This window comes from Rhinoderma darwinii, chromosome 4 (genome assembly GCF_050947455.1).
Source record: "Rhinoderma darwinii isolate aRhiDar2 chromosome 4, aRhiDar2.hap1, whole genome shotgun sequence".
Classification (NCBI taxonomy): domain Eukaryota; kingdom Metazoa; phylum Chordata; class Amphibia; order Anura; family Rhinodermatidae; genus Rhinoderma; species Rhinoderma darwinii.
In genome coordinates this window covers 86,010,404-86,028,479 of record NC_134690.1, presented here as the reverse complement: position 1 = coordinate 86,028,479, position 18,076 = coordinate 86,010,404, and the positions used below count along the sequence as shown (strand labels likewise).

The following is an 18,076-nucleotide window of genomic DNA, read 5'->3' as shown; positions in this document are numbered from 1 at the left end:
TTGTTCTCCAGGCTTTGATAAAACCACCCTTTGAACCCACAGACTCTATTTCCTGGAAGATGCTAACACTCAAAATGACCTTTCTATTAGCCATTACATCAGCCCGTAGAGTGAGCGAGATCCAGGCCCTCTCTGCCTTTCCTCCACATACCCTACTACTAGATGATAGAGTCATCTTAAAAACCCTATCAGAATTCCTTCCTAAAGTGGTTTCACCTTTTCACCTAAACCAAGACATTGTCCTTCCCTCCTTTTGTGACTCCCCAAAGAATCAGAGGGAACAACAGTTTAACTGCCTAGATGTAAGAAGATGTCTAGTCCAGTACCTAAAGGTTACCCAAGATCTGAGATCATCACAAAATTTGTTTATCCAGTATCAGGGTCACAATAAGGGTTCAGCAGCGAGCAAAGCTACCATAGCAATGTGGATCAAGCAGGCCATACGGCTAGCCTACATAAACCAAAAACTCAAACCCCCAGAATTCTTCGGGACACACTCCACTAGGGCCGTATCCACTTCATGGGCAGAAAGAGCAGATGCATCCCTAGACCAAATATGTAAGGCTGCCACATGGAGTTCTCCTCACACCTTCTTTAAACACTACCGATTACAAATACATACAGCCTCTGACTTGGCCTTCGGTAGAAAGGTACTACAAGCTGTGGTCCCACCCTAGAAATAATGATTTCTATTTTACATCTCCAGGGGTGCTGTCATAGGTGAATAGGTAAAAGATCGATTACTTACCGGTAATCTGTTTTTCAAGAACCTATGACAGCACCCCGCTGTTACCCGCTGTAGTACATGACCTTCATAAACTGGATTGCTACCCTTAATTTGAGTGTCCCTGTAAATATTGTACATATTAAGGTGCGAGGGACCTTCACAAAAAAAAAACCAAAAAAAAAAAACCACACATACAAACTAAACTACTTCTCATCCTGAGTTCTTCCTAAAGACTGGGTGTGTGGAGAGGTGTGTCCATTTTATATCCTCAGGTTTCCTGTCCAGCGGATGGGACGTCTCTCCAGGGGTGCTGTCATAGGTTCTTGAAAAACAGATTACCCGTAAGTAATCGATCTTTTCCTGGCACGGTTCTACGGCACCAACACCTTTCTGTAGCGCTACGGAAAAGTGTCCGCTGATAGAACCGGGCGGGTCCGTAATTGCGGACCGTATTGCGGTCCACAATTAGGGAGTTTTTCCACAGTCGTGTGCATGGGGCCTAAGCACTTTAGATCTGCATGCGCCCTCTGCACCGCCAGTAAACCCACAACTGAATTAAATACTAGTTTAATTGATCATGATCGGTGTTAGGGACATCAATTTAGGCAGGTCATCAACTGGACCTCGTTGTAGTCTCTATCTGGTTTGAAATGGTGGGAGAGCACGCAAGAAGTATGATGCATCTGAGGAATTAGCACACACTAACCCAATATGTGAGTGTATCAGATTCTCTGGTTTATTAGGAATCAATACAAAGATTATATATCATTAAAAGGGGTGTTGGCTATGTCTTCTTCTCCAATCACATAAGAGGGGGACGTGGCCGTTAAACCATCAATTCATCATGAGAACACGTATACATTGTCACATTATTTATTATAAATGCAGTCATCGTTCTCAGCCACATGGTCAGAGTTTGTAATACGATGTTTCTAGAAAAGAAGAAGTATTTGTCTGTTTGTAGTCAGCCAGTTACGAGAAAATAAGTAACTCTTCAGTTTGTGACGAGAGAAAAGGGAACAAAAGTAGAGACGGTTATTATGCAATTTTCAACACATGTTTTTTGCTTTGTAAGGAACAGGTTTTTAGACAGGAGAAATAATATTGAATCTTGTTCAAAAGAATTCGATTTATAAAAGGACTGATAAAACACAGGCTTCCATCTCATCGGAATAAGACGTTGTTCACAAATGGCTCTTTTTCATGCATTTTTTTTTAAAACTACAACCAGGAGTAGATAGAAGTAGAAGTTTTTTCTTTATAATTATCACAATGCAATCAGATCTTTGAAAAAATGTTAGTGTGCAAAGTACCAGCCTTCGAGTTTCCGCTCCAGCTGATCTCCATATTCCATCCTGTCATTCTATATATACCATAACTCCTTTGCTGTGACCATTTAGCAGTGAGCGGTAATGTGCAGTCATAGTGATTAATGTACAAAGCTGTTCTTAAAATTAATATCATTTGTCTTCATAAAAAGTTTTTCTGTGGATTGATTTTTGCGGATGTTGGGAAATCAAATAATGTGAAACTAAGGCGTGGACTTGATATATGACATATGTTGTCATTGAAGGTAAACAAGGAGCCTTATGGCTACATTCCCACTCTGTAATACACATTAGGAAGGTCTTCAGTTAGGTTTTTTCTTTGCTTTTTTTCTTTTATATAGCGCCAACATATTCCGCAGCAATGTAATTAAAAAGTCCATGTAGATGTTGCCCTAGATCTGATTCGAGATCAGGACCCCAGTGCTGCAAATTAATAGTCCTTTCCCCTGATCACAAGTCATTTGTCTATGTCACCCCACCATAGACATGTAACGCACATCATTGAGGTTGCACATACGAAATGTGATTGTTTGACTTTTTTAAGAGGTGAACATTTTTTTTGTAGATAATCTGCAGGAGGAATGAGAGCTATAGTTACTCCTGAGGACCTGTAACCTTCCTGACATGTAGTGTATGTCTTAGTAAATACTTGTATTTCCCATAAAATTCCGGAGGATCTTTTATCAGAACTCTCTTTTATCAGTTTCTGTTATTCCTCCTGGAAATGTATGAATAAATTGATAACTGGGCTTAACCATTCTCCTTGTCAAGTAGGTTTGTCCCTACACAGTCTGACCCTGGTAATTTATTAATACATTTCCAGGAGGAACACCACAGCACCAATGGCTTAAAGCAATAAACATGCTCTAGATCAGGGGTCTCAAACTCGGCCGGGTAAGTGGGCCGCATATAGAAAAAATGTGAAGTGATCGGGCCGCATTACTTTCAAATTTGACACAATACAAAATTATTGTTAATCAATTAGTTATTTGAACTACTATAACGCTAGATTACTATAATACTAACAACACTATATTACTATAATAATACCGCTAGGTTTAAAATTTGAGATATTTCTCCACGTGCTTATTTCAACACTCCAGTTTTCCAGTTTAAGTGTCGCTAAATGCAGTCCGGCGGCTCAGTTAGCAGCGTTTGGCAGACACACATGTCAAGATTGGGCAGCCCCTTTTTAGATTGCGCCACAGTGCCCTCTGTAGATGCTGCCACAGTGCCCTCTGTAGATGCTGCCACAGTGCCCTCCGTAGATGCTGCCACAGTGCCCTCCATAGATGCTGCCACAGTGCCCTCAGTAGCTGCTGCCACAGTGCCCTCCGCAGATGCTGCCACAGTGCCCTCCGCAGATGCTGCCACAGTGCCCTCCGTAGATGCTGCCACAGTGCCCTCCGCAGATGCTGCCACCGTGCCCTCCGCAGATGCTGCCACCGTGCCCTCCGTGGATGCTGCCATAGTGCCCTCTGTAGATGCTACCACAGTGCCCTCTGTAGATGCTGCCACAGTGATGTCAGGGGCTTGCCCAGAGCTGGAGGCCGCTTCTAGCACTCTGCCTGGGATTCCAGCTCTGCTCCTGACATCACTGTCCATATATGGACAGAGATTTCAGGGGCAACCCCAGAGCTGGAGTCACGGGCTAGTAGGCTCTTCCTGGGACTCCAGCTGTACTCCTGACATCACTGGGACTCCTGCTCTGGGGAATTCCACAGAGTCCCGGAGCAGAGCCTGTACTAGCGCTCTGCTCGGGACTACTCTCTGGGGAAGACCCTGACACACTGTCCACATATGGACTGGACAGTGATGTCAGGGAATTCCACAGAGTTCCGGAGCAGAGCCTATACTAGCGCTCTGCCCGGGACTCCACTCTGGGGAAGAACCTGACACACTGTCCATATATGGACAGCGATGTCAGGGAATTCCACAGAGTCCCGGAGCAGAGCCTATACTAGCGCTCTGCACGGGACTCCGGCTCTGGGGAAGCCCCAGACATCGTGTGTCCAAACATGGACACCGATGTCAGGGAATTCCACAGAGTCCCGGAGCAGAGCCGATACTAGCGCTCTGCCCGGGACTCCGCTCTGGGGAAGACCCTGACACACTGTCCATATATGGACAGAAATGTCAGGGAATTCCACAGAGTCCCGGAGCAGAGTCTATGCTAGCGCCCTGCACTGGACTCCGGCTCTGGGGAAGCCCCAGACATTGCTGTTCATATGTGGACATCGATGTCAGGGAATTCCAGAGTCTCGGAGCAGAGCCGATACTAGTGGCTCTGTGTCCCGCGGGCTGCAGATGACAGCCCCAGGGGCCGCATGTGGCCCGCGGGCCGCGTGTGATTGAGACCCCTGCTCTAGATGTATGTGGAGATGTAATTGTTTATTTTCACAATCTATGCCCCCTCCCTCTTGCACACTCTATGCCCAATATTAGTGTAATAATCCCCAACAAAAACAACTTGATAATTTAATAGGACTTTAGCCCCACGCACAACGTGAAAATCACCAATAATTGCAGTCCGCAATTACTGACACCTTCCCATTTATTTACGGGAAGGTGTCCAGGCCGTAGAAGTGTACCGCAAAAGATAGGACATGTCCTAACTTTTGCGGTTTACGGGCCTTGCTCCCATACTTTGTATGGGAGCATGGACCGAGAATGCGGGCGGCTGTCCGCGGTCGTTGCCGGACGGCCGTGCCCGCAATCACTGCCCGTGATTATGGGCACAGCCGTGTGCATGGGGCTTAAATGTGGATTCGCACGTGGCAGATTTTGTTGCAGAAATTTCTCTGAATGGAACTTGCAGAAGTACATGGACCCCATTCAGTTGAATGGAAGTAATTTTCAGTCGCAAAAATTCTTCAACAAAATTTGCAGCATGTGACTGCACCCTAAGGCCTCATACACACGACCGTAGCCATGTGCACGGCCGTGATTTTCAAGTCGGCCGGCTGCAGAGTGTCACCCGCGAGCCGCCCGCAAATCGCAGGCTGTGCACATCGCCACGTTCATTATTTCCTATGAGCCTGGACCGCAGAACATGGGCGTAATAAGGCTTGCCTGTTCTTTCTGCAGTCCAGGCTCCTGGGCCATGCACGGACCGTGGTAACCACGGTCGTGTGCATGGGCCCATAGGAATGAATGGGGCCGCATTTCTCCAGTGGATTTTCGGGGGAATTGCGGCCGCAAAAGCATGTTCGTGTCCATGGGGCCTAAGGCTTTGTTCATACGACGTTCGGCTTAAGTCAGACATATACATCAGAATTCCAAATATCCTATACAGACGTCCATTGTGCGTGTCCTTTTGGCATACCTTTTGAGAATTATTTTTTTTAAAGATCCTATATATACACCGCGTTCCAAATTATTATGCAAATTTTATTTTTCGCTGATTTTCCTAAATAGTCGATGTAAATGACAGTCAGTATAATCTTCAAGCCATCAACCGTTGGAGTATAATGCAAATTTTATTGAACAAATCTCCTAATGATAACACATTTTTTTTTAGAAGTAAAAAACTCAAAATTCACTGTTTCCAATTATTATGCACAACAGAGATCAAAACATTTTAAAGGTTGTAAAGAGAACTAAAATGGTCATTTGTTGAATTTGCAGCATCAGGAGGTCAAATTTACAGAAATCAAAAGCTCTTTCAATCTAAAAAAACTTAAAGAGGCTCTGTCACCAGATTTTGCAACCCCTATCTGCTATTGCAGCAGATCGGCGCTGCAATGTAGATTACAGTAACGTTTTTATTTTTAAAAAACGAGCATTTTTGGCCAAGTTATGACCATTTTTGTAGTTATGCAAATGAGGCATGCAAAAGTCCAAGTGGGTGTGTTTAAAAGTAAAAGTCCAAGTGGGCGTGTATTATGTGCGTACATCGGGGCGTTTTTAATACTTTTACTAGCTGGGCGCTCTGAAGAGAAGTATCATCCACTTCTCTTCAGAACGCCCAGCTTCTGACAGTGCAGATCTGTGACGTCACTCACAGGTCCTGCATCGTGTCGGCCACATCGGCACCAGAGGCTACAGTTGATTCTGCAGCAGCATCAGCGTTTGCAGGTAAGTGGATCTTACCTGCAAACGCTGATGCTGCTGAAGAATCAACTGTAGCCTCTGGTGCCGATGTGGCCGACACAATGCAGGACCTGTGAGTGACGTCACAGATCTGCACTGCCAGAAGCTGGGCGTTCTGAAGAGAAGTGGATGATACTTCTCTTCAGAGCGCCCAGCTAGTAAAAGTATTAAAAACGCCCCGATGTACGCACGTAATACACGCCCACTTGGACTTTTACTTTTAAACACACCCACTTGGACTTTTACTTTTAAACACACCCACTTGGACTTTTGCAAGCCTCATTTGCATAACTACAAAAATGGTCATAACTTGGCCAAAAATGCTCGTTTTTTTAAAATAAAAACGTTACTGTAATCTACATTGCAGCGCCGATCTGCTGCAATAGCAGATAGGGGTTGCAAAATCTGGTGACAGAGCCTCTTTAACAGGCCAAGTTACATGTTAACATAGGACCCCTTCTTTGATATCACCTTCATAATTCTTGCATCCATTGAATTTGTAAGTATTTGGACAGTTTCTGCTTGAATATCTTTGCAGGATGTCAGAATAACCTCCCAGAGCTTCTGTTTTAATGTGAACTGCCTCCCACCCTCATAGATATTTTGCTTGAGGCTGCTCCAAAGGTTCTCAATAGGGTTGAGGTCAGGGGAACATGGGGGCCACACCATGAGTTTCTCTCATTTTATGCCCATAGCAGCCAATGACACGGAGGTATTCTTTGCAGCATGAGATGGTGCATTGTCATGCATGAAGATAATTTTGCTACGGAAGGCACAGTTCTTCTTTTTGTACCACGGAAGAAAGTGGTCAGTCATAAACTCTACGTATTTTGCAGAGGTCATTTTCACACCGTCAGGGACCCTAAAGGGGCCTACCAGCTCTCTCCCCATGAGTCCAGCCCAAAACATGACGCCGCCACCTCCTTGCTGACGTTCACCAACCATCCACTACTCCATCCATCTGGACCATCCAGGGTTGCATGGCACTCATCAGTAAACAACACGGTTTGAACATGAGTCTTCATGTATTTCTGAGCCCACTGCAACCGTTTCTGCTTGTGAGCATTGTTTAGGGGTGGCCGAATAATAGCCTTATGCACACTTGCAAACCTCTGGAGGATCCTACATCTTGAGGTTTGCGGGACTCCAGAGGCACCAGCGGCTTCAAATACCTGTTTGCTGCTTTGCAATGGCATTTTAGCAGCTGCTCTCCTAATCCTATTAATTTGTCTGGCAGAAACCTTCCTCATTATGCCTTTATCTGAACGAACCCGTCAGCCACAAATCTTTTCACAGTACGATGATCACGCTTACGTTTTCTTGAAATACCCAATGTTTTCATACCTTGTCCAAGGTATTGCACTATTTCACGCTTTTCGGCAGCAGAGAGATCCTTTTTCTTTCCCATATTGTTTTAAACCTGTGGCCTGCTTAATAATGTGGAACGTCCTTCTTAAGTAGTTTTCCTTTGATTGGGCACATCTGGCAAACTAATTATCACAGGTGTCTGAGATTGATTACAATGATCCAAAGAGCCCTAAGACACAATACCATTCATGAAAAATGAATAATTAAATGTTTATGACACTTAAATCCAATGTGCATAATAATTTGGAGCACGGTGTGTGTGTGTGTGTGTATATATATATATATATATATCAAAAGAAAACTTATCTTTCAATGGTATAAACTCTGTATGCAACTGTTGACCCGTTGTATCAAAAATAGTGTGTGGTTGCATCCCTCTTTTTCATTTAGGACACAAACGTGGTGTGAGTTTCTTGCCCCTTGCCTTTCCGATTATACTGGTTTCTAGTGAGTGTGTAGAATATGGACCTGTGAACTTCAATTGAAAAATGTCTGCCTCTATAGTATGTAAGGAGCCAACAGTAAAGTTCTGTTCTCTCAAACACAGATCCTTGTAGAGGAGAAGACATGTCAGAAACCCAAAGTGATGCAAGGTCACAGGAAGAAGATGACAGGCAAGAAGCACAATTGTCCCAACTAAAGCTGGATGACCTTGAAGTTATTGTAGAGACGTGCAGACGAGATATTTTAGAGGAGACAAATCCAGAGGGAAGTAAGAAGAAACCAGATGGTAACAATATTCCCGAGGATCTGAATGGGAAAGAAGCATTGGTGGGATCAGATCGACAACAGGACTTGGATGAACCAGAATTACGTTGGGGTCCAGAAGAAGATCTGGAAATTCAGCACTGGTCTGATGGCTCCAGCTACAAAGGACATATAGCCATGAATCTGAAGAGAGGATTCGGGGAGTATAAATGGGCCAACGGAGAGGTTGGTATCGATATCAGACACAAAGAAGCTATAAACCATATGTACAATAAATCATCTATTAGTCTGAGACCATAAGAAATTAGCTGTGTGGCATAAATTTTCTTATTATTTAAATAAGATCACGGACCTTCCACCTGCTATTACCGTCAGTATTTGCATCTATAAAGCCCAGCTTGATATGCTTAGTCCGCTAGCAACATTATAATCTTTTTTCACCATAATATAGTAATGTGTTATATATGTTCTCATTGTAGAACTATGTTGGTGAATTTTACAAGGATCATCACCATGGTAGGGGGATTTACACTTGGCCTGATGGTTCCAAGTTCACTGGCTCTTTTTATCTTAGCCGTAAAGAAGGTTACGGGACCATGACATTTACTGATGGCAGAAAATATCAGGTACATATGAAGTAATAATTGGCTGTAATAATGCAGAATATATAATATAGGAAGTTCTAATGACGTGTCATTCTTGTACATCTGTATTCTTTCCATTGTAAACATTTTTCTCCTTAGGCTACATTCACACGAGCGTATCCGATTCACGCGCGTAAATCTGGTCCATGTGCGTTGCGTTATTGCATCTAGCATGTGTTTTTCACGCACTCACAAAGCACATCTTTCACACACAGCACACGGACGAGTTTTACGCTCGTCTGAATGAGCCCTAAGTGTTCTCCTCCTATCATGAACCTGCTTCTCTCTTTGCTTCTCCTCTTCCCAGGTCCAGCCAAAAAACAAAAAAAGCATCATGTCATTTACTACTCATTCACGTAAAACTCCTCCTTCATCTGTTAAAAGAGTTTCTGCAGTTTCCTGGCAAGATGACTGTATAATTTATACTATAGCTGTTGCAGAACCTCTTTTTTAAAACAAAAAAATGTCGTCATATTGATCACAATGCACCCATTCAAGTGCTAGCCCCGGTGCCCCAATATCAGTGTACTTCCCCATACGTAATCTCAGTTTCTTACAATACCTTCTGCTTTGCTCTCCTCTTATCATCCTCTCCAATATTCCTCCCGTGCATCTTCCATACTCTGGAACTCTCTACCCCAACACATCAGACTCTCTTCCACCATCCAAACCCTTAGGCTGAGTTCACACATGGCGGATACACTGCGTTATAGCACGCAGCGCATCTGCCCTGTCTGCCGCAGGGAATTCCGGGCGAAAATGCGCACCAAACTAGGGTGCAGTTTTCTACCTGGAATGTCCGCTGCGAAAAACTGCAGCACTAAAGCCGGCTGGCCTCCTGGGATGACGTCTCACCCCAGGAGACTGCTGCAGCCTGTGATTCGCTGCTGCGGCGGTCAAATGGCATGAAGCGTCTTCCCAGGAGGCCGGCCCTCTGACGTCATCCAGGCCGGCCTCCTGGGATGACGTTTCATCTATGTGACCACCACTACAGCCTGTGATTGGCTACATCGGCGGTCACATGAGATGAAGCGTCATCCCAGGAGGATGAATCACAGACTCCTAGGTAAGTTTATTTTTTATTTTTTTGCGGTGGGACAGTTGCAAATCCACCGCAAAAAATGGAACAACTGCTATTTGATGCGGGATATACATCCCCATTGAATTCAATGGGGAAATCCTGCAACATATAAGCAGCGTTTACGTAAAGACAATTGACATGCTGCGGAATGAACTTCCGCACCACAGGTCAGTTTCTGAGCAGTTTTTACGCTCAATATTTACTCAGCGTGTGGATGAGATTTATTCAATCTCATACACTTTGTTGCTACTGTATTTGCTGCGGATTTTCCGCAACGAATTCCGTTGTAGAAAATCTGCAGTATTTACGCAACGTGTGAACTGGCCCTTAAAGAGAACCTTTCACCTGCCCATACATGTGCAGCTGAGTGCAGCTTGTAATAGGCAGGGCTGCACAAACACTGTCTCACTTGAAATTTTTTTCCTATCCTCCTTCGTTATTCACATTCTTCTTCTCTTCTATTCCCTGGTGGCGGCGGAGCTGTGCGTGCACGCGCACGCTCTCCTCTCTCCAGCTCTTGTCAGACAGTGAAAGAGACTGTCTGATCTCGCGAGAGAGATCACACAGCAAAAGCCACTGTGACACTGTCCGTAGCTGATTGGACAGTGTCACAGAGCTCAGTAACACGCCCTCATGCCATTTACACGCCCCATTGACAGTTGAGGGGGTTATTTACATATCGGGCGCCAAATATCGTAGGAGGCTAGAATTTTTTTCTAAAGTGATACAGGGTTTGTGCAGCACTGCCACCCTATTACATGCTGCACTCAGCTGCGCATGTATGGGCTGGTGAAAGGTTCTCTTTAAATTCAACCTAAAAAAAATCCCATAGTTTCAGAAAAGCTTACAACCTGCAATAACCCTGCTGCCACTACACTAGCAGATTAACAGCTCCCACCTTTACCTACTGTCGCCTTCTTCCTTTCCTGAAAAACTGAGAGGAAAAGAAGTCATATCGCCACAAATAGAGTATAAAAATAGCAAAATTTTATTAGGACATACAATACAGAAATATTATTACAGATAAAATTCAAAGATGGATCCGAATAAAAGAAGGGAAAAACAGTGCGGTAGCTTCAAAAATATTGAAGGTTGGAATATAAGGCCCACTGTGGACACACAGAATCTGGTACGAAAACCCTTCCTAGTGTGAATCACACGTGACAACGTCTAGCTCATATACTGTCTGCACACATAATAAACTAGTAATGACAAGCAGCGGAATTAGGAATTCATCATAACGCCAAGTCAGTACAAGTAGCCCTAATGCTTGTGACATCACTAGAAAATAGTATTTAGGTGTCTATAATTACTTTGCGCTTTGCAGAGGTAGGTGAGAAAAAATCTGAACCAAGGTGCCAGAGTAAAAATAGAACTGCCAGAGACGCAGTCCAATGTATCTGGTCCGTGTGAAGTCACATTGAGTCAAGTATGGAGAGTATAATGGTGGGCTTACCCATAAAGATGAATGTAGTTCGGCCCCGCACTGCAGCCTGAAAAGGTGTTGCGCCCCTTCTTCCTTTCCTGGTAGATTCCAAGCCCTATTGGGTAGAGTCCTCCCTTTGTCTATACCAGTCTGTCATTCATTAAAGGGGTTGTCCGGGCAGGGGCGGTTTTTCATACTGATGACCTATCTACAGGATATCATCGGTGGGGGTCCGACAACCGGACCCCGCATCGATCAGCTGTTCTGGTTGCCGGAAGCTATGCAGTCGTCGGTGCCGGAAGCAGATGGCACCAGTCACATTATAGCGGCCGTGCTGCAGTACTGCAGCTCTGATCCTCTTCACTTGAATTGGTGCAGAGCTTCAGTAACACAGCACGGCCGCTATACAGTGGTTGGAGCCCTCCGTTTCTGGCACCGACCACTACATAGCTGTGTCGGACCCCCACCGATCATACACTGATGACCTATCCTGTGGATAAGCCATCAGTATGAAAAGCCGTCCCCTGCCTGGACAACCCCTTTAAGCTCATGTTTATTGTATTTTTTCTTATTGTCTCATGTAATTTACCTTAGCCCTTTTTTTATATGAACAGCGCCCTTGAATTAATGGCGTTTTAAAATAAATAATAAGAACAAGAATAATATTGATGCTCTCTACTCCTCTTAAAAAAACAACGCGTTTTTGCAGATGCTGTGTACTATACAGCTTCATGTATTCCCCTGCTGGAAATTCTAAGAATATTAGAAGTCATCTTAGATTTCCATACAAACCTCGGTGACTTCTCATATTCTTATAACTTACATTTCCAGGCCATGGCATATTTTTATACAATTCTGGTGTATACCCTGTGGTACATATTCTTCTCTCTCATGTATCGTCAGGGTGTATAAATAAGTCACTTTCCACTCTCTTTTGACAGGGGCTCTACAAGTCAGATGTGCGTTTTGGACCAGGTGTTGAGAGTTACAGTGATAGCTGTCAGGATGTTGGCATCTGGATGGGTCAACACTTGTTCAGACTATGTAGTGTGGTACCTGGATCTGTCTCCATGTCTTCCTTCCCAGAGTTTTGTACCCATTTTAATGGGGATCTATGTAATAGTAAATATAGTTCTTCACAGTTCCAGAAAGGACAGATGGAGGACCCATTTCTGTTTAGATATAAGATCTTACTTCAAGAGGACAGCTTCACGCTCCCTGATAGGATCTACTCCTACTCATTAGATACAGATCACCTTCCTATCACTCGTTCTCAGCACCGAGAGTTTGACAGCCATTTTTATAGGGACATTAGCAAACAAGTGGAGTCCAGTTACTGCACATCTGACGGTATGCACGGAGCCGGCAGTGTAAAGGAGATCTATCTGCATGTTAACAAACACAGGTATGTACACGGCAGACTATATAGAAAAGCTGTGCCTGCTTAAAACGGGCCATAAACATTCGATATTTGTTGGTGGATCCTGATGAATCCAATGTATCCATGTATCCAATGACAATCCAATGACAATCCAATCCAATGACAATCTCGCCTGACTGTTCCTGACATCTCCATTTGAGGGAAACAAGAATATAATATATTGGATTTTAACCCAGCTGATTCTTTCTCAGGGACATAAGCAGCACCAGAGGTGTCTGACTCGTCGCTTATAGAACCCCATTATTGAAATAACTTATGCGTGGCTGATACATATGTGCATGTCTATAGGGGAACTGGGGGTTATGGTTGTCAGCTGACTAATCATTCAACTGACCACTATCCTGTGTGCATGTCCAGCCTAAAGGGCAACATTTTGAAGACAACAACCAAAAAACACAAGTTGGTTTGTATAAAAGAGGTACCGATAATATTTCGGGGATGTGTGCTATACCCCATTTACTAATACTGCAAACTAATTTCCCCAAGCTAACCTAGAAAATAACAAATGATAATAATGAGCGCATAGTAGATAGGTCCAAGAATAGGTAGATTTAAAAAAAAAAAAAGAAAAGACCAAAAAAAAAAAAAAAACACTAAAAAATATAATTTAACTACCGAATGTATAAAAACACTTTGCACTATACTAGTACTTGACTCTACAATTTTTCTCTTTTACCCCACTGGAAGGCAGCCATGGTGACATAAAGTCCTGTGTCTAGGTTGGTAGTCACATGAAGTAATGCCACTATGATTGTTCCATTATATCATGTTACTTTCCTAGGGTCAGTGACATTTTTATGTATAGAGCAATGTTTGCTATTTTTATTTATGTGGCAGTTTTTTTGTTTTCTTTTTACTGTGCCTAGTTTTACAGGCTATGTACACCTTTGAAAATATTTTCTGTTTGTTTAAGTAAAACGTATCAGTGTGATTGGTGAAACTTTGTAATAACTTTTTATTAAAAATTATTTTTACTTCTTTAGATACAGCTGCTTTGTATCCTGTATATAGAGCAGCTCTATCAAGCGCTGAGACCTGAATCAGTCAGGTCAGCGGGACTGACGGGTTCATTAACAGTGGGTCCTGCTTATCTCTGATATGCAGGATTAAGCTGTTATCGATCACATCTAAGTTCATAACTTAGATGTGATTGATCACAGGTGGATCGCAGGACCCACTGTCACTGAACCCGTCAGTCTCGCTGACTTGATGAATTCAGGTCTCAGCGCAAGATACAGCTGCTCTATATACAGGATACAAAGCAGCTGTATCTCAAAAAGTAAACATAATTTTTAATAAAAAGTAATTAGAAAGTTGCACCAAACACACTGATACTTATTTTTTGTTAAGAAAAAGCTGTACATAGCCTTTAAAGGGGTCTTCCAGTCCTAAAAAATTGATGGCCTATCTTCAGGATAGGCCATCAATATCTGATCGGTCTGGGTCCGACACCGACAAATCATCTGTTTTGAAGGGGCCGCAGTGCTCGTTTGAGCTCTTCTTCCCCTTAGGGTATGTTCACACGAGGGCGTCCGTTACGGCTGAAATTACGGGGATGTTTCAGCCTGAAAACATCCCCGTAATTTCAGCCGTACCGGCATGTGCAGGCGCTTGAACGCCGCGTCCATTACGGCCGTAATTAGCGCTGCTATTCATTGGAGTCAATGAATAACGGCTCCAATTACGGCCAAAGAAGTGACAGGTCACTTCTTTGACGCGGGCGTCTATTTACGCGCCGTCATTTGACAGCGGCGCGTAAATTACGCCTCGTGTGAACAGACAAACGTCTGCCCATTGCTTTCAATGGGCAGATGTTTGTCAGCGCTATTGAGGCGCTATTTTCGGACGTAATTCGGGGCAAAAACGCCCGAATTACGTCCGTAAATAGGCCGTGTGAACATACCCTTAATTTCCTTTACTACTCACGCTGTGAATGGCCGACACACTTGTAGCGGCGATAAACAGTATTTGGGCACGTTCAGACGTGGCGGAATTGCAGTTAAATTCTCCAGCGGCCGTTCTTTACATTTGTTTCAATACATTTTTAGGCAAGTTAGTTCAGACGTTGCAGAAAACTCCGCTGCAGACCATAGGCTGCAGTGCAGAATTTTCAGTCCGCAGCATGCACTGTCTGTTGTGGAGAAGAAGCGGAATTTCACTGCAGATTTCAGCCTTTGCAATGCAAAAACTGAAATCTGTGGCAAGTCCGCTGTGTTTTCTGCAACGTCTGAATTACCTGTCAAATATGCAAATGTCGGTGCATATTCGTTGCGTAATTGCCCCAAATCTGCACCAACATTTGCAGCGGAAAAATTCTGCCACGTCTGAACGTGCCCTTACAGCCTTCTCCCATTGAAGTGAACTGTGGACCGCCGCTACAAGTGTGTCGGCCATTCACAGTGTGAGCAGTAAAGGAAATAAAGGGGAAGCTGTGCTCGTATGAGCGCTGCGGCCCCTTCAAAATATCTGATCGGCGGGGGTCCTGGGAGTCAGACCCCACCCGATCAGATATTGATCATCAATTTTTCAAGACTGGTAAAACCCCTTTAAACTGTCTAAATTTTGGGGAGAACGTTTACTTTAGTCAAGTACTTTATAGTCAGGAAGTCCTGATCATGCAATGTGAATGTAAATGGAGAATCAGCCAATGTTTATGGAAAAAAACATGTTCAGCGGCAAAACCATAGGTGGTGGAAGTAAAGAGAATTAGCAGGTGAAGCATTGTAAGTGGTGAAATATTCACCAATCTTCTAATATATATCACCTGTTTAGAAAGGAACATTTCACTGTTAAAACCACTTACAAATTGTAGAACATCCAAAGTTAAAAGTAAAAATGCTGCCGGTTCCTTCTTGGAATCTGAATGCGTTAATCTACACTCTGCAGACAGTCATGTGACCTAAAATCTAAGCTCCCACAATACACTGCTCTCTGGTAACAGGAATCTAGCAAAATTTAGCATTAAGTTTTCAGTCTGAACGGAGAATAAAGCATCCTATAATTAAAATGCAAAACAAAGTAAGGCCCCATGCACACGAACGTGCTTTTGCGGCTGCAATTCCCCCGAAAATCCACGGGAGAATTGTGGCCCCATTCATTCCTATGGGGCCATGTACACGACCTTGGTTTCCACGGTCCGTGCATGGCCCGGGAGCCCGGACCGCAGAAAGAACAGGCAAGTCTTATTACGGCCGTGTTCTGCGGTCCAGGCTCATAGCAAATAATGGCCACGGCCATGTGCATGGCCCGCGATTTGCGGGCGGTTTGCGGGTGAAACTCCGCCCCCGTCCGACACGAAAATCACGGCCGTCACATGGCTACGGTCGTGTGCATGAGGCCTAAGTAAAGCAACGTTTTTGCAAAGATATTCAGCATATGGAAAAGTAGACATTCCCTACTTGACTATATAGATATGAAGAATATCTCACCACTTCTATACCCTTATTTTATGTCTTTACAATATTATTTCATTAGAAACAGACCTGAACATTTCGACTGGAATATGTGTTCAATTATAAGGGATGATCGGGATAAATTTGGTCCAAAAGGTCCCCGCGAGCGTTCTGCTGAGCAGCTCATTGAGATGGCTAGGTTGGGGGATTTGGAGACCATTTCTACAATCCTGAGACATGATCTAGCCAATGTTGATGTGTCTGATAACAGTGGACAGACTTCTCTACATGCTGCAACTGTGAGTATCCATATGAGTTTTTTATGTTGTCTCCTAATCCTAAGGATATATTCAGAAGTGGCAGATTAGTTGCAGATTTTTGGCACGTAAATTAAGGCTTTGTTCACACAGTGCAGATTTGGATACAGGAGAGCAGACCTATAAGGGCTTATACAGATGAGCATGAATGTTGTGCGTGTGCTGTGCGTTGATACAACACGCAGCACACGCCCCCATTGATTTCAATGGGGCTATTAACACATGCGTGAGTTTTCACACAGCGAGAGTCCATTGCGTGAAACTCACGTCCTATACATGTCCTATATAAGTACGTTTTCACGCACCTAGCCGCCCATTGAAGTCAATAGGTGCGTGAAAACCACAGACAGCACAGTTCTGTCCATGTTTTATTCATCAATTAGGGTATGTTCACACGATAACTGCAATTACGTCTGAAATTACGGAGCTGTTTTCAGGAGAAAACAGCTCCTGCATTTCCGACGTAATTGCATGTACTGGCGTTTTTCGCCGCGTCTTTTACGGACGTAATTTGGAGCTGTTCTTCATTGAAGTCAATGAAAAACGGCTCCAATTACGTCCCAAAAAGTCTCCTGCACTTCTTTTGACGAGGCTGTAATTTTACGTGCCGTATTTTGACAGCGACGCGTAAAATGACAGGTCGTCGGCACAGTACATCGTAAGACCCATTGAAAGTAATGGGGCAGATGTTTGCCGACGTTTTTGTAGGCGTTTTTTCAGACGTAATTCGAGGCGTATAACGCCTCCATTACGTCTGAAAATAGGTCGTGTGAACCCAGCCTTACATTGAAAAGAAAAAGAAGTGCTTGCGAGTACGTGAAAAACATGTCACTCGCAAAGCACACTGATGCAAAATGCAACGCACACGGACAGATTTACACGTGTTTTTTATGCGCGTAAATCTGTCATCCTCGTGTGAATGTAGCCTTAGGCCTTTCTTGTATTTCTTGTATATATTTCTTGTGTTTAAAGAGGCTCTGTCACCAGATTCTCAAATCCCTATCTCCTATTGCATGTGATCGGCGCTGCAATGTAGAGAACAGTAACGTGTTGTTTTTTTTTAAAAACGTTCATTTTTGGCCAAGTTATGAGCTATTTTATATATATGCAAATGAGGTTTGAAATGGACAACTGGGCGTTTTTTTTTTCGTTATTTCCAACTGGGCGTGTATTGTGTTTTAACTGGGCGTGTTTACGTGTATGACGCTGACCAATCAGTGATTAGTCAGCATCATACACTCATCTCCATTGATTTACACAGCAGCGATCTGCAGCCACATAAACAGAGATTAACGTTAATCAAATGTCCTGATAATGAATACACATGAAATCCAGCCTGGACGTCATGTGTATTCAGAATCCTGACACTTCTGACTCTTTTCTATGAGATTCCAGCAAGCCACGCATAATCTCGCGAGATTACGGAGGTAAACGAGATTTCATTTCCCTTGCTGGAATTCTCACAGAAAAGATTCAGAAGTGTCAGGATTCTGAATACACATGACGTCCAGGCTGGATTTCATGTGTATTCATTATCAGGACACTCGATTAA

At 43.7% G+C, this 18,076-nt stretch overlaps 1 protein-coding gene across 4 annotated transcripts in view; it reads left to right on the top strand.

Moving 5' to 3' along the window:
- The window catches only part of ANKMY1 (ankyrin repeat and MYND domain containing 1), a 71,525-nt gene that overhangs the window by 9,879 nt on the left and 43,570 nt on the right, over nucleotides 1-18,076 (top strand). For all 4 annotated transcript variants that reach the window (XM_075861296.1, XM_075861297.1, XM_075861294.1 and 1 more), the window contains exons 2-5: nucleotides 8,063-8,448; nucleotides 8,703-8,849; nucleotides 12,316-12,779; nucleotides 16,290-16,506. In XM_075861296.1, the coding sequence (XP_075717411.1) occupies nucleotides 8,083-8,448; nucleotides 8,703-8,849; nucleotides 12,316-12,779; nucleotides 16,290-16,506 (1,194 nt within the window). In that variant the 5' untranslated portion in view covers nucleotides 8,063-8,082. The remainder of the gene's footprint in view (nucleotides 1-8,062; nucleotides 8,449-8,702; nucleotides 8,850-12,315; nucleotides 12,780-16,289; nucleotides 16,507-18,076) is intronic.